Source organism: Asterias amurensis, chromosome 4, assembly GCF_032118995.1.
Source record: "Asterias amurensis chromosome 4, ASM3211899v1".
In the NCBI taxonomy this organism is placed as follows: domain Eukaryota; kingdom Metazoa; phylum Echinodermata; class Asteroidea; order Forcipulatida; family Asteriidae; genus Asterias; species Asterias amurensis.
Window position 1 is genome coordinate 13,413,071 of NC_092651.1, and position 17,930 is coordinate 13,431,000.

At 37.8% G+C, this 17,930-nt stretch overlaps 2 protein-coding genes across 4 annotated transcripts in view; both read left to right on the forward strand.

The window, feature by feature from the left end:
• Positions 1–17,930, forward strand: part of LOC139935937 (minichromosome maintenance domain-containing protein 2-like) — a 132,991-nt gene that overhangs the window by 85,139 nt on the left and 29,922 nt on the right. The gene's annotated exons all lie outside the window — the stretch shown is intronic.
• LOC139935940 (somatostatin receptor type 5-like) lies at positions 8,394–10,317 on the forward strand. Its single transcript, XM_071930588.1, has one exon. It carries the CDS (start codon positions 8,430–8,432, stop codon positions 9,594–9,596), a length of 1,167 nt encoding a protein of 388 aa, XP_071786689.1. The 5' UTR covers positions 8,394–8,429; the 3' UTR covers positions 9,597–10,317.

Consider the following 17,930-nt stretch of genomic DNA (forward strand, 5'->3'; position numbering starts at 1 on the left):
ATAATTGCCTGTGTCAGATCATGTAAAGCAAGCAAGACATCCAGTGACCTGACATTTTTCATTGCTTACCCATTCGGGCTTCTCCTGCGCTCGCCACATTGTCCCATCTCAGAATATTAGCTTCCCCATATAAGTTTAAATTGTGTCGTTTGACAAGAGCCAAATAATGCATACAATGATGTCAGTAACTTGAATTGGATATCTTTTGAGCCAATATTGTTAGGGCTAGGTTCCGTCTGCATCATTTATTCAGATGGGTAAATATTCAGCCTCCGGTTCATGTTACATATATCCATCTGTCAATGAACTCTTATATAGTTAAACGCAAAGAGGAAAATGGCGAAAGCCGTCACCAGGAAATCAGATCCCAATAGGTCTTAAAGGCACTTCTGGCATTGTCAAAGACCAGTATCCTCACTTGGTGAATCCAGTACCCTCACTTGGTGTGAACGTTTTTGCTCAATTAGTCATCAATGTTGAAAGAAATAATGAGAGAAAAAAAATACTATCCTTGTTGCCAGGCATTTGTGCTCCATCAGATGCCTGCATGCAAAAAGCTTCATGCTTTGTCAGATTCAAATTTTGTAGTGAAGATTCACCTCTTCTGCACACTATTTAAAAAGGGGGGTGTTTAAACAATGTTTTATAAATCAACAGCTCTCCGGTGCTCTTCAACAAAAGAGTTGTCATGGTAATTTTTTTTTAAAGTATACAAGCTTAAAGAACCCACCACTTTAAGTCAATATATATAAGTCAGTGTATAAATAAGTCAGTGTATTAATATTGAGTGATCTGTACTTTCGGTTGCAGTTAACGCTTGGTGCAATTTCACGCTCGTGAATCCCTCTTTAAAATGTAATTTCTCGTGATTAAATACCCTCGCGATATTGACGAGTTTACACATGTATATCAAGTTGCACCTTCACTCAGATCCCACACATCACAGACTATATGCAAACACGACCTTCAGAAAAGAAATTGCATATCCCAAAAATTCCCGTACACGTACTCTAGCAAAGCCCTATGAATACAAAACCTTTCCCATTACTCATATGATGGACTATTCACAAGCCGAGCTTCTTCTTTGATCAATTCCGTATTATTTGTCACACCTTCTCCCTGTTTCAGTTTCTTACATTCCCACTTTTAAGAATGTGTCAGCTATTATATCACCATGATTAGCAAATCTCATTATAAATACAGGCGTAACAAACAGTAGTTACTATTGATTATTTATAATAATCATAACGTTAATAACGTTATTCATCATCTTTTTGACTTGTTAAGAGCTTAATGACAAAAACACTCGTTACTTTGTGTCAGAGACGTGTTTGATTGGTGTGCCACCGTGAAAGTCGCCATTCAAGATGAAACTTATGTTAACCGTTCTGTTGTTTCGGCGCCAAAAATATGAGTTTGTTTTATGCGTCTCCAGCATGGATGAGCCCATTTTGTGAAATGGCGTGGCGCGAAATGGCAGCCATTCTAAGTTATCCAACAAGGCGCCCGAAAATGCAAGGACAGCACATTCAAGTGCATCATATAAAGTAAGGACAATTCAAAAATTTGCAGCGAAGTTGATTTGTCCCGAGAGTGTCAATTTATTGACTTATTATCACTCAGGAATGTCCACGCACCAATATTAGTGGTACACACCTCTGGGCGACCATGATGAAATATTAAAAAGTGCTATGCCAAACTCAACATTTTGTCAATCCAGTATAGCGTTTTGTACCGAAGCAGATTTTAAACCGAAGCCAAGAACCTGACATTCTCCGACACGTTATAGTGATGTTCCTTCATTTCTATTTTCACATTTAACTCGTGCGGAACCAACTGAGGTTTGAAATAACTCCTAATGAGGAACTCACTTGTTTTGTTTTCTGTAATCGTATTGAGTACAATACTTATACTACAGTCAACCACTCACCGACAACCGTTGTCACAGTAATATCAGGGATCAGCACCCGTCCCTTGATGACACCACGCAGATCGCTGTGCAAGATGACACGTTTCTCAGCAGCCCTGTGATATTTAGGTTACCCTCTGGTTGCAATAAGGTGATGTTTATGTGAAAATAAATACAATACAGATGTCCTGAAAGGTGATATGTATTAAAGGGTATCTTGGGGGGGGGGGGGGGTGATGTTTGGCCAGAGTGTCAAGGTAACAAAACAGAAAAGTCAAAATAAAAGTTGATATTTTAGTATTAACTAAAAAATGTAAGAAAACAGGAATTTCAGTACAGAAAAAACAAATTGCAATATTATTCCACACGTCCGTGCCCGCCACGACCAGAAATCTGTCACTAATATTGATTGTGATAAACACGAAGCTACATTGTCGTTTTCCCCAAGTCATTTGCCTCTTCAAATCAGTGTGTCTGAATTGTGGTTTGTTTAAAGCGTAAATCCAGTAACCTTTCGTGAACTTTCATCTGATATCATTCTCGGGGGTTGACTTTCAACTGCACTTCTCACTGCTTCCTCGTGTCACATCTGTTTGTGTATAGACAACCGTAAATCACACCTTAAGAGAATGGATTTAAAATACAGCTTTGAAAAGACCAACAAAACTGCGCCATCACTCTAACAGTTGAGTTTTATACTGTGCATTTGACATACAAAATAGTGTTTTTAAATATTGTCAAGTTTCGTATGTTGTTCGATCATGACAACAAGAGCGGTTTACATATATAGCTACTGTGATGTACTGTGCATCTTCCGCAAAAATGGACTCATTTATCTTCATCTTTGTCATGCCAAGTGAAATTTGTGTATACATTTGTCATTTGTGTTTTAGTTTTATATGTATTACTGTTAACATTCCCATATCTAACAAGATGATATTGAAAGCTGAAAGCAGTGCATTTGACATACGAAATAGTGTTTTTAAATATTGTCAAGTTTCGTATGTTTTATATGTATTACTATTAACATTCCCATATCTAACAAGATGATATTGAAAGCTGAAAGCAGTGCATTTGACATACAAAATAGTGTTTTTAAATATTGTCAAGTTTCGTATATTCGATCATGACAACATGAGCGGTTTACATATATTATAGTTACCGTGATGTACTGTGCATCTTCATCAAAAATTGACTCATTTATCTTCATCTTTGTCATGCCAAGTGAATATTTTGTATACATTTGTCATTTGTGTTTTAGTTTTAGTTTTATATGTATTGCTGTTAACATTCCCATATCTAACAAGATGATATTGAACGCTGAGATCTCCTCATGTCAAAAAAAAATTGTGAATCTCTTAAATAGTAAAAGCTGTTCACTTCAATGCATGTATGTTGACGTGAAATGATCATTTCGCCTCGTGATGCTGACATCTCGGTTTTAGATTAATCGACCCTGTTCTGAGGAGAAAAATAGTAGCTTATATTAGAACATTTGGTCACACCATAATCTGGATTCGTGATTTGAATTCGCTTATCCTACTTCAATGCATCGAGCTGGAAAGGGATTGGACCCATAAACACATAGGCTGAAAATGTGCATTACATCAAGGCAGGGCGAAATTACTTGCTGTATGATCAACCATCCCCCCCCCTCCCCTAAAAAAAGAGGGGAACAAATAATGCCCTAAGTAAAGAAGCTACCTGCATGATGTACCAGTCTTTGACGGCTATATAACAAGAAGACATCAAAAATTGAATATTGCACACTTGTGGCCATCTGCCCATTTTTGCCACTTCTCATCAATGTGGGTTATAACACAATTATAAGTGCATAGTCACGACCGGACTGCAGTGTGTCATTCTGTTTGGATTATGGTGCTGTTGGAACCAAACATTTGATAAGCGGTAAAATTAATGCCGGTACACAGCTGCAAGGAACTTGTACTGTTGCAACCAGCTATAAATTCAGAAGACCAAATATGATTTATATGTTAATTTGGGCTCACATATCTTCTCGTTTCTTTGAATTGGAATTTTCAAGTTTATGAAAACGCACAGGGGCTTAAACGTTGTATGATCAGAATAATACATAGGGCCTACTGCAGTGTCAAAATTTAAAGATTATCTATCTTCCATCAAACGAACATGTTTATGGAAAAATTTCTTCAAAAGCATGAATAAGAAGTACATAAGTGCAGAAATACATACAGGTAAAATTCATTGAAAGCAATCTAGACTAACTTGATTGTGGTGTTTCTCCTTAAAAAAAAGTAGGTGGGTGAAGTAGATTCGCGGCATTTGAAATGTTTTTTTTTATTTATTCAAGTAAGATTTCCATCTATAAGCTGTAAACTTTGCAAAGTTAATGCAATAATCTGTACAAAACTTGAAAAACATATTTTGGATGTAAATTCTGATATTTTCTATATCCCCGTAAGTATAGTGAAAATAAATTTATCTCATTTGGGAATGCTTGTATTTATCAGCAATACATAAAGATGTGTCTAGCATTAGTGATTACCTCCGATTTACTTGTAGATACATAATCTTGAATTCAACTGTCAACGTTTCACCACGAAATTGTAATTCCGTGGGCTGTGTTTACTTTTAATTCTCCAACGTGTGGCAGTAACACTATCGTTTTGGATGGCAATGTATATCAATGTAGTGTGCGGCGAGTGCAGAGTTCTCCTTGAACGACAAAAGCACACCGGCACTGGAGAGCACTCCAGTGAGTATTGTCTAGAAATTGAAGCCATTTTAATGGAGACAACCAAAGTGTAGATGCTGAAAATGTACTGCATGAAACGTCGAGGCTTTACCGTAAATAAAATGACCTTTCCCCTGAACATCATATTTTACCCCTCATATAGAATTAATGGCATTACCAAGGTGACACTGCAACATCTGCTGAGATAAATCTTCCATTCTGAGTGGCCGATGAAATATTCATCTTGAAGACCATCGTTGCATGTTGTAAGGTCCGAAGGCATTTGGTGCATCTCACCTTTAATGCATATTGGGACTTGACCGATTTTCTTGCAACATGGAAGTGAACTATATACCTTTTAAGTTATCATCAACCCGTAAAAAAAAAGTGCAATGACGGACATGATATCATATTAAGGTCTCCTTAACGGTTTGATCGGCACTGATGATTTTCATTTCAACAAACAGTCTTGCTTGATCAGAACGTCCTCAAATCCGCCCATGTACTCAGGTTACGTGTCATGAAATAGCAACCTTACTCCCTATAGCACGGGACCACTCAACTATATATATAAAGCAGTGAATTTCCACGTACACATCATGAGTGCATTGTGTGAAACGTTTTTGAAATATTATACAAATTTGTTTGTTTCGAGAAGTTTGCAAAATAGAGTTAATGTTTAAAAAAAATTGCTTTCATGCACACAAAATATGTAAATGGCAATTAACCTGCCTTAATCACAGTTCTATGCTGCCTGCCTTTTTGAAGTTCAACAACCGCAAAGTATAGCCTTTTCAAATCGATTGTTGATAAATAATATGGAGCGAAGATGAGCAAGTAATATATATTGTTTGTCTGTGAAATCGAGAACGATGTTTCTATTCGAACAATATTAACCCATGTTTAGTTGTTGTTGGTGGTTGTTGTTGTTGTTGATGGTTGTTGTTGTTGTTGTTTTGTGTATCTTACGCAAGATTTGACTGGGTAAAACAGAATTAAATTTCTCCCTCTTGGTGAAAAAATGTTGCCTACTAAAGGTGACGTGTTAACATGCACATTTTAAACTGGAAGGTTTCGCCTTCTTCAGTTCGTATAAAATTGACTCAACAGCGTTATCTCAGTTATCATACCTGAGGCGCGGCACGAGCGTGTAGACACGTTGCTGCACCATTGCCCCAAGTAGGTAGTGGACGATGAAAGGTACTCACACCATTAAAATGGTAACCTGTAAATTATTCAAAATTATGGGGACCTAAGAATTAAGTTGTGGTTGATTAAAGGTAATACTTTTCGGTTACTTAGTTCCCCGCAGGCATCAGATCTAGGCATTGACTGTACGTTTTTCTATACACAACACATGTTTGTTTGACGTTCTGAAACTAAAAGCTTTTTGATAAAGTAAATTTATAAGAAAGAAAGAAAAAACAATGTTAGAGAGTTTTGCAAACATAGCTCTCGGGTTTTGGAAATATTTTGTACTGAAGCCACAAAGACAATTAAGGTGAACTCAAGGTGAACTAAGAAGTAGAAGTATCTCAACGTATGGGTAATTTAACTTCCATGTCATTGTCATTTTCAAACAAAAGTACTACTGTTTGGGGTTTTTTTGCAATTGTTTTGAATACAACTACTCATTTACGTTGTTAGCTTTAGTTCAACACAATATTAAAACACTCCTGAAATGAATTCTAAAGCGTGAAATTAAACATGAGTTTGGTACACGAGTTGGCCTCTGGGATCTGAAAGCACTGCCTTGGGTCACATTGGCCAACTTGTGTCCTCCTAAAGGCGTCCTCTCCATTCAGGTTATTTTTTTATCTGAACTACAAAATGTCTTTCTGAATATATCTTAGCTCGCACAATGATCGAGGTTGGTGCCGGGGGCTAAACACAATATGATCCACACGTTGTTTCTCATTTCCGTTGTAGTTAAATGAGAGAACGGGTGCTTCTTTGTACACAGTGACTGGTCGATACATTTTCTTGGCACGACATGATACATGATCTAATATAAAGCTAATCATCTTCGCGTAAGATATTATTATACCTTCAAATATAAAACACACCTATCGTTGATTGACACAATAAAGCATTTACCTCAGCAACCCTATCTCAGGCTGAACGTATATTTAAATGAAACACATTTCTATATGCTGTTCTACAATATCACTTTTTACACTAATGCTTCAACGCTGAATTTTACCCGTTATGGGATTGCCAAATAATTATATTAACATCTTGTTCAACTGATGCTTTTAAGCATTATTATTATCCAGCAAAGCCTATTAAAAGATACTCGTTCGACAATATCGTAGCAACCACTAATTCCCAGTGAACGCCCTCAACCAAATACGTCATAACATTATTATCTTTGGCATAGTCCATAAATTGCTGATATATTATTGCGTGTACATAGTACATTGTTTAATATCTAAATGTTTGGTTTGTATTGGTACGGGGTAACATTTAATTGTAAATACTTGAAGAAGCAATTTCGAATACACTTTTAGTAAACTAAGAACATGCTGTGTAGTAGAAAGCCTGAACGTTTTTAAAGTTCTTAAAAGCACTAAAATGCAAATTGAAATTCTTTATCATACGCCAAAAAATATATATATATATATATAATCATGTTTGAAATCAACCCGTTTTGTCATGCAAGCAACGGCAGCACGTATACATGCACACACCAATTTCTCGTCTCTGTGGATTTGTTGAAATTGGCGCCACGGACTCCGGCAAATCCCCACCTTAGGGCTCGTTATTCTAGACTAGATTCTAGACTAGTCTACTCAAAGGTTGGTTGGCTCGAGATCTGATTGAACCCAAATCGCCCAAACTACTCTGCAAATTGTTTTTACAAATCTGTTTGAATGATGCCATAAGTTCTGTCATCAGACGCCCCACCCCCTTCTGATTAAAGAGGGAACTTTGAACGAGCTCATTCAGATTTAACGAACCTATATTGACCCACAGTCCATATGACGTCACCGTCACAATCAATTTTGGTTGTGTCAGGGGGGGGGGCAGTTTATACTAATAAGCGGGCATTTTTGGCAATGCGAACGTGTTTACAAGCCCACCATTTACATTTAATCTGACGCGTGTTGTGACGTCATGCGAGGGATCAGTAGCCAAATATATTTTCTGGATGAAAAGTACGTTGGTTTGATTTGCTTTGTTTACCACAGCGTCTGCTGTAAACATTTTCGACGTTTTCTTGTTTTCACAAGCCATTTCGATCAAGTTAAAATGTTGATTTGGAGAAAACTTAATTATTCTGTGGAAGATCGCTGCGTAGATTTGTCCTGGTTAAACAATTGTTATCTGTTAGTTGCGTCAGGCAGTTTATCAAAGAATAGGCCTATATGTTTATAAATAAATTTGTAGCATTCGTTTAAACAACAAAATGAAACGAAATAAAGGCAGTGTGCTGCACATTTCTTATTACTCAGTGTTAGAGCCGAAACAGTCTCAAGATTGGAACACGTATACCTGTACTTTCAAATGAAACGATTTTTTCCGGCGGCACAATATCGCCGTGTGTAAATTGGAAGTAGACAAGGGCATGCAGAAGGCGCGGTGACTGCAATACACAAAGCGAATAGCAGGCTGGCTGGGTATCATTGGCAGAAGTGCGCATGTCTGCCAGTCAATCACAAATTCTGGCTGCTGAAAAAGAGGATGCAGCGCGCCTTAACCTCCCAGTGTGATGTCCAGCACGGAGAAAGCGAACGTTTAGGGCTGGAGCACTGCAAGTACGATCCACTCCTTTTGATATTCACGAGTGACATCAAAAGTTTGAACATGGCTGTTTACAACTATTCTAACTTCTCTGCAATAAGAGCTAATTGTGATCCGGAGCTTTATAGAAATATCACGTATGACTTTGTGGAGGACTGGACTTATCACGAGGGACAAATCTTCTCCATAACTGTTCTTTTTCCTATTCTGCTCTTGCTTGGTTTGCTTGGAAACTCCGCTTTTATTTTTGTGGTGTATCGTCGACCTGAGATGCGGACCGTCACTAACTGGTATTTGACGAACTTAGCAGTTGCAGACATATTATTTTTGGTCAGTGCAATTGTTGATAAGATTTGGTTATACGCCAAATCGCCGGTGCCAGGGGACGATAGTCCACATGGACCAATTGCATGCATTGTGATATCCCTTCTGGCAGATCTGACCTATTTTGCTTCTCTCTGTTTCATCACTTTGGTGTCTTTCGACCGTTTCTTGGCCGTGCGTCGTCCGCAGACCTCCAAACGAAGACGGACCAAGAATGCAGTGCCGACTAGCGTCGGATGCTGGGTGTTCGCCTTCTGTGTTGCGGCCTGTCTGATTCCTTCAAGAAGCAAATTTGTCAAGTACTGTCTCGATTGGCCTCCGGGAGATGATAAGTACAAAGACTGGCCTTTAGAGATGTACGTTTGCAGATCAAACAATATTTGGGTGGATAAGTTCATCAATGTCATCCAAACGGTACCGTTCTTTTCTGCGTTCGCGCTGAATGTGTTTCTCTACATCAACATCATTCGAAGCCTGGATCGGTCCATCCAGAACCTTGGTCATCATGGAATGTCACAGGACAAGAACGTGGCTATGAGGAATCAAATAGCCAAGATGCTAGTGGTCAACGGAGTGGTCTTCTTCTGCTGTCTGTTTCCGTTCGAACTAATGTGTTTATTCCAAGTCATCAAAAGTCTGCAAGGCCCCGATGTCCTACCGCTGAAAACAGAGGAATTATTGTATGAAATATCTCGTGTAATGGCCTACATTAACTCAGTGGCAAACCCTTTGATTTATACACTGCTTAGCCACAGGTACAGGGCGAATTTTAAAGCTGCGTTTATGTGCCGAGGGAACATTTCTCAAAGAGGATCTAGACGCACGGAAAATGATGCCGCTCACAACAACGAGTTTAGGACCTCTTCTTTGCGGGGACAAAATGCAACGCGAGACGAAATTTTATGAAGGAATTTTACAAAAACTTGTTTGGTTAAACTTGAAGTTGCTTCGTCGGCTCTGTAGGATCTGGTGCATTATGTAAAACATATTCGTTACACGTTGCATCATTGAACGGGGAAACATAGAACTGGAGTTGGCCTTTATCTACATGATAGTGGTAGTGTAGATTGTTTGTATGTATTATTTGAATGTGTAAAAACTGTACCGTTCCATAGGTCAAAATTGAGCCGGTTTCCGTGTCTATAGGGCCTGACCCATTGCCGGGTATAAGGCTGACCCGTTAAATTGTTACAAGTTGGACTTAAAATCAGATACCGCGTCATTTCCGGGTAATTTTACCACAAATTCCCAGTCAGCTTGACCCAGAATGAGTCAGGTCCCACGGAGTCCGGAATTCTAGTCAATTCAGAGCCGGGAGTTGTTGGTTCTATGTCATTCTGGTAAAATCATAATCCGTCAATACGGTTTGCGTGCCACTCTTCCGGTTAAACAATAGAGTCTGACATCAAACATTACATCTGTAAGCAAACTAAGACGGTTTAAGACCTACCCAAGCTGAGATTCAGCTTCAGAAAAAATAAAAAACCTCTAATTAAACGCCCACCATCGCACTGTGCTTGATCATACGTCAGCTGTCTGGAAACTGCAATCTAGAATATAGCCATTGGGTTTTTATTCCTCAGAACGAACCCAAGGGTAATTCCGTCTTCGATTCAGTTGATGTGATCATTTTTCGGAGCAAATTCCTCTAAACAGGCGATGTAGTCAAACCCGATTTTCGTACTGATTACAATCAAATTGCGCACGGGTAACCTACTTAAGATTTCCCTGGACACTGTATACAGTTTGACAGTGTGATGGTCTGAGGGACAGTGACGTCGAATAAAGTAAATATCCCGTGCATGTTTTTACAGTCACATAAGTTGCATGCAGAAGTCAATACTACAGTATTCATACCATCAGCGAAGCCAATATGTCGAATAATGTTGTTGTATGGTTGATCCATTAAACCTAATAGGATGGCAGTCTAAAGCCGTTTAATTTGAAATCCAAATTCAATCAAAATGGTAGATTTGGCCGTGAAATTTGTGCAAACATCAGCAGAGTAAATTTAGATGCAGGAAAAGATAAGGTACACGTAGGAGGATTTATCAATCCATGCTGTTTCTTCAATCAAATGGTTATGCCGAGTTAATCTGACTGTGATCGCATGTAGACTTCGATTTACGTTATATACAACTGACTGGTAATTGAGGATTGCTCCAAGAACCGCCAGTTAATTCTAAATTTAAGCATTCATGACTTTATCAAGGCTAGTTTAAAGGGTGGTGTGTAAATAGGAGAACGAAATATGATATTCATTGTGTAGTTGCATTAAATTGTGTCTCACTTGTCTAGCCTATACGTGCAATGTAGTGCCGATCCAACGAATTTAACTGAATGCCGAGCACAATTGCGTCTCTGCTTAAACATTAATGCATCTGACAATTAGATATTTCTGATGACGATTGCCGCTATGAATATTTAACATTGAACTGCTCTATGTCTACACGCTTAAATGACTCATTTAATTGTTTTGTTTTTTATATATAAATTAAATTATAAATGTTCATGGTGATGTGACAAGTAAAAAAAAAAAAAACGTTTCAAGTTACTCCCAAGAAAAATAGCGGTGACAGTTAAAACAAGACGGATGACATGATTGATTGAAATGTCAAACAAAGCCAAACCATGATTGCCAAGGTCTAGTGATGTGTGTCTCGTGCAATTAGTTATTCTCGGTGTTTCAAAACATTCGTCTCTTGTTTTGTAAAAACAAACCGTGTCAAACGACCGGTAGTAAAGGAAGTGGTCTCATCACAAGCCGGGACAGAATTGCAATTAGGTGTTGTTTAATGGACGAAAGTAAACATGTAGCCCTTCGCAATGCCGTAATATGGGCGTGGCTATATTGCCAATTATATGTTTTGTCACCACCAATTATATAAAAACAAATTCGCTTCTTCAAAATTACTAAACTAATCAAGACGAAAGTCTGTAGTTTGAAATCACTCTGTGAACATTGTTTTCACAATCAAATATTGTTTTATATTAAACGACCACGGTTTTTATCCTTGGGACTTTTTTGTATACACACCTAAAGGTTGGGTCAAAGATTGGATTTGATCAAACTACTGATTTAAAGGCAACATATATAAAGAAATATGCAATAAAAGTCACATTTCATTGTCTCGGCTGAAAACAGTGTATAGAGTCTTGCTGAGAAACACCAAACAACTGTCACGGAATTTGTGAAAGCATTCGCAAACTGACACCGTAACCTCAAGAAATGTGAGAAAAGATTCAGCCATGAATCGTTGCTCATATTAAAATGTGTTAAAATGTGTTAAATGGGTATACAATCATCCAAACAAATCACTTGCCATGGAAACCTTTCTCTAAAATGTTTATACTCTCAGCAGTTGCAGTGCTTCTAACAAAATCAGTTTGTACTGTCATTTATATTGTAATGTTCTACCAGGCTATGACCCTACCTTTTTTTATAATAAGGTTCAGATTGTGTGTGTAGGCCAAAAGATTTACAAAACAAATTTTTAATTTCTGACTACCGACCTAACTGAACCGTTCATTTGTGAGACTTGACGTTAACCTAATATTCAAGAATAAGATTTCTTTCCTATCTTATAAAACGACCTTTAAAAAAAGGTTTTAAAATTAAACCATTCAGTTCAAATGACCATAGATCCCCGGCTAAAGTCAAACAGTTAATTTGCAAATATAATGACGGACAATCCTGTAAATTATTAAAATAATAAGGGTAAATATTTCAGTATTAAGGCGCCATGTACAATAAAAACAATGATATTTATGAGCACTGCAGATCTGATGTGCTGCACCGGTAAAAATTAACTATAAAAAAAACTTATTTGCGAATTTTTTTGAAAAAAGTATTCAAGGACAGTTGGTTTTGGGGAAGCAAATGTCCGTTTTCAGTTGTCTGCGTTTTCCATACTGATTCGCTTCGAAATCTGCTCGCTTATCTCTCAGAACATCAAGAATAAAATTTAAACACCCTTCACACACAACCTTACGGATCCGGTTTGTGGAGTCCTGCAGGGTGGTTCTATTATTCTCTGTTTAAAAGAATTTGTTCTGTACAATAAGGAAACCTGTTCTTCTTTAAACCTGTTTTGTAAGTCCACATAGTGTTTCGATTCCCTACTGATGTGAACGTTCTTGGTTCCCAGGTCCACACTTCGTATATGTGGCGTTAAAACACACACAAGTGGAAAAACCTGCAATTGGGGACTTCCTGGCAACAGCAAGCTCTCTTGTGTATACGCGCTCCAACTGGGGATCTTTCCCCAACTGGGAACCATGTTTCTTTTTGTTATAGGTCACCGGTTTGAATGTGTATACGCACGCAAACAAACAACGAACTGCGAGTGTCCGCAGATAATAAAAAAAAGAGTTGTGAGAATACTCTCGACAGGAGCAAACAACTGACTAAAGTTGCTTTAAATTAAGTTGACTTAGATGCCGGTTTCTCCCTTTATATTCCAGTATTCTTATCTTTCGATATATTCCCTTGAATAAGACGTTTTCTTGAGGGGTTTTAAATTTGTTTAAGGACCTCCCGCTTTTGACGAGACACTTGACTTGACAGGCGACAATGGACTGCGGACAATTCTGGACTTATTAAATTCTCCGTTTAATATGTAAGAACAAATTTCTGGTTGATTACTTCGAGGACTAAAAAGCACTTACACCCACTTAAAACCGTAGTGTAATCTGTGTATAGTGATTGTGATAATCTGTCATGGTTTCTGACTGGTTTCTGTATATTTTGTAATTTAGCAATGGTCACGTTTAGTATTAATGAATCACTCCTATACTTCAATGGCAATCGGATAGTTACGATATATCCCTGCAAAAACAAACAAACAAGCGCACAAAGCAAGCGAAACAAGTGACCACCCTCTTTTACTTTAAAATATTGCACAGCAAACACTTGAATTTTTCATAACGTTTGTATTTGTGCAATATGAATTTAAAAGGGTCGTTATGGTATTCAACTTTAAAACACACTGGTTTTCGAATCAATCTTTTTACGTAAGTTTAATGGCCGTACAGTGAAAGCTAAAAGCTTTTCCCGAACCCACCCAGTGTCTGTGTAATTTGATTTGTTCATTAAATTATTGTTCGCATCGGGAACTCTTATAGTTATACCTTTTAGGTTATTCGGAGTACTATATAAGACTTCAGAAAATTGATGTTTTTTATATGCGAAACTCAACAAAGGACGCTTTTCCAAACTGAACTCTTGTTTTTATTTGTATCTTTCATGTGAATGAGGTTGACTTGTGTCTTTATTAGATTACTTAAGATATATTTGCTCTCTTTCAATAGAAGTGACTCGATTATACTTAACATTGTGTATAGTCCTTAATTATGCATAATCATTTTAAAGGTACGTTGTTACGACTCAACCATTTTGTTCAATTGACGTTTTCTTTGCGTTCAAAATGTTCTCATATACTTGTAAATATGTTGGGGTTCTTTTGGGTGTTTAACCGTTGACGTGAAGCGTCCTTATTTGTTGCCGTTGTTGACCCCATCACTCTGTATTCGAAGGGCGTTAAGGTAAATGTGAACATTCTAGCCGACCACATTCAACCCTTACAAATTGTCAATAAACAATAATTGCGAGATGGTCCTACGTGACTTCAATGTTATGCTTTTGAGAAGTTTACGCTGTCGGGGCTCGATGCACGAGTCTGCAGTGTTGCAGTCATATGGCCACTTGTGTAATGAACGCCTATCACGTCTTTCATAATCGCACACGATGATTAAAAACTATTTATATCCATAAATATATCTACAGTTATTATTTCAAGCTTTTTTATTCAAATTCACTCTCTTAGATTAAAACTGACGATGCACGATAGTTTTGTTAATGGAGTTCCAATTAGTTAGAGTGGGGTTAGTATATCTAATGGTATTGCGGCACCACGTTGTAGACATCACGTCGTTAACTTTTGTCCTCATCAATGCCGTTGTAATGAACAAAGAAAGATTAAATTCAAAAAACTCTTTCAGTAATTACAAGAGTTGCAAACAACAAAAATATTCAAAATTGTAAATATACTTCAAATAACTTAATCATTGACGTTGACATTTTGCTGTGTAGTTTTTTAGTTATGTTTCATAAAATGAAATGTAGACTTTTTTCTTTGTGCTGACGCATATTTCAGTATTGACACCTTATGTATTCCTATATGTATTGTGTAAAATCTGTATAGATATCTACAATATGTTTGTAATATAGAATTGACTGTTAATCTCATATCAGTAAAAGTGACTGTTTAATTTGTTAATGTGTAGAGTTCATTGACGACATAAAAATATTAACATACATGTATAGTGTACTTTATTATTATATAAAACAAAAAAATGCTGATTTTTGGATTACCAAAATGTGAACAAGACATCACACCGTAATCTGTACAAAAATGATGACTAAGCATTGGTATGCGGCAGACGGGCAAAGTAAACTAGTATGTTAACTTTTATCTGCGCGGTTATTTTCCGTGGTCTTGTACTGACAACAATATGTACAGATCATAATTGATTTGTTTTATTAAAGGAAATGTACGAGCGACACAAACCTTAATCCAACGACAGATTTGATCATTGAGTGGACAGTTGTGCAATGTCTTGATACTTTGGCATGATTGTGATTGTAGTTTCTTTGTAGATTTCCCTCCGTCATGTCTTCTGTCAGTATGTAGCCAATACGGCATCTGCGAGTGGCTGAGTGATGTATCTTAAATCTGTAGCAGATGAAGTCTGACACACTTTTTCATTTCAAAAAGAATGATCGTCAGATTTTATATGTACAGACAATGAACTTTCAGTTTTCGGATGGGTAGCTCATCGTGTTGCTTACGCTTTTCTTCCCCTGTACATATAAAAATACGAGAAACTTCAGATAAAGAACGTATTCAAGAAATCGTCTTGAAATTGGAAGTCATGGAGTTCAAACTAGCAAATCGTAAGCATAAATTCCATTACATCCCACGTTCTATAAAAGACTTAACAATGACTGAGTCAGCCATCCAGTGTATCAACCATGATCTTGAGGCAGAATGGATACGTAATTGGCAGATTGTGATCCATAACCGTCTGTCGAAAGAAACACGCTCCCTCAATTGTATGAAGAAAAACTAATTACTTGTGCATTAAAATCTTGCTTTAGACTGTTCAGTTGCTGTACGCAGTAATAAATGAAACTTAGGATACTTTGGCAAACTGTACCAGCTGCTGTAATTATGAACGGGAGGAAAATCCTCCCGACCACTAGATCGAAAATTATAGCATCACAAATTACAGGTTATACGCAATCACCACTACAGTATATGAAGATTTCCCGATTTGGGCAAGCACCTTATATTTGTACAGTTTGAGATTAAACAGCTCTGGCTAAGGCTTTTTTGGCCTGATTCCATGGGGGTGTACGATCAATGGCAATGCTTTGCTCAGAGGATCGGAGCGGCTCTTTTTCTCGATTCCTTGGTCGGTAATGAAGTGCTACATTTTACGTGAGACGAATCCTGATCGATTCACCTGGGTATCACATGACATAGGTGGTGTAGTTAATAAGTAGAGATAATGCTGTTGGTCCACACCTGCACGGCGCAACCCCCCTGAATCGCCAGCACTCGTGTTGTTGGATTACAATCCCATGGGATTCGCTGGGTGGCGTTTGTAACCAACTAGGATAAGATCATTTATAATGGTGACAATCATTGCACCTTTATCGCTTTAAGAGTTCAAATGCAGTCACACCAAACGAAACAACATTTGAGAACCCGACATTTTGGTGTGAAAATGTTCTGTCGTAAACTTTGAGACTGGCGAATCACGAGAAGGCAGAACTGTACAACGAAACGTTTCTTTAAAGTAAACCTTCTAACAAATTATGGTTTAAGCTCGTGTGGAGCCCATTCCTTCGCCTAGCTTGTTTTTCCAATTGATGAAAATATTCAAGAGGAGACTAAAAGATTCGTGCTCAACTGCACAGGAATCATCCGCAGCGTAAACACAGTGGTCGCCTGGGGAGAACGCCAACCCCATGGCCCTCCGATCACGATGCCCTTTACTCTCCCCCAGTTGTAGTAAATTTCGCCCACACGGGATCACCGAGTTCCCTCAGCACGGGTCTTTCGTCTAATACATTATCTAACCAAAATGCAGCAACCTTTAATGATATCCCGACCATGGTTTGCCCTCAAGCCTACTTGAATCATACCCAGTGTCAGATTGGACAGGGAGCTATGTGAGGGTATCATGGAAATACATATTGGGGATGCTCAGGTGGATTCAGAATCAAAGCATCAAATAAAACCTTAATGAAACTACATTCAAGTGCCAATGTCAACATTATGTTATTCTTCACAGCTTTACCTTCTCTAAAGGCTTTTCCGTTGAGTTTGTACATCAATTTTGGAATTGTTCGGGGCGCATGCATGATTAACAACTGCATAATACCAAATAAGAACAACCGCAAAATCAAAATCCATAGTTGTACAACCCGAGGTATCATTAGCAAACATAAAGCTAAACCCCCATGCACATGTTTATTGCAGACCAACATAATCGGATTGCCTTTAATATTCATCCGATCTTGGGAAATGTTGTATATCACATTTGCGATAGAGGTAATTGCACAAAACGACTTCCACAACAAACGAAGCACAAAGTTCCCTGCATCATACTCGATTGGCTATAGGGCTGTTCATGATGATCAATTGGGTAATTAAATCACGGTACTTCAAAGAGCGTACAATTTCACAAATCCCCTCCATAACGCATCGCCCACTATTTCTGTCTCGCCTGAGACAACTTAATTTAAATCAGATGGAAAAGTAATATTGGCAAGCTTTATAACCAGAAAACTGATCTGAGTGGAAGTGAATTAATATAAGCAGTGGGAGAGGGTAACGAATGCATACAAATGAGCATTCCGTTAGAACCCGGGGACTTATATAACAGTTATGAATTTATATAAAATGAATTAAACGCATAATAATTAGTAATTTATTTAGACAAGTACCTCTTATGTGTGTGTGTGTTATTTATTCCACATCGAAACAGTTTTACAACTCATCACATGATATTATTTCGATGGCTTTTACAAAATGAATGTTTTGTTCGCGAGTTCGACTTTCCTCCCTACCCCCTCCAATAACGAAACGATCATACGCGAAAGTGAATAGGCTGACATTTTTCCGGGTCTTAACCTTCATTACTCCGAGGCAAAATGCTTCCTTCACCCAT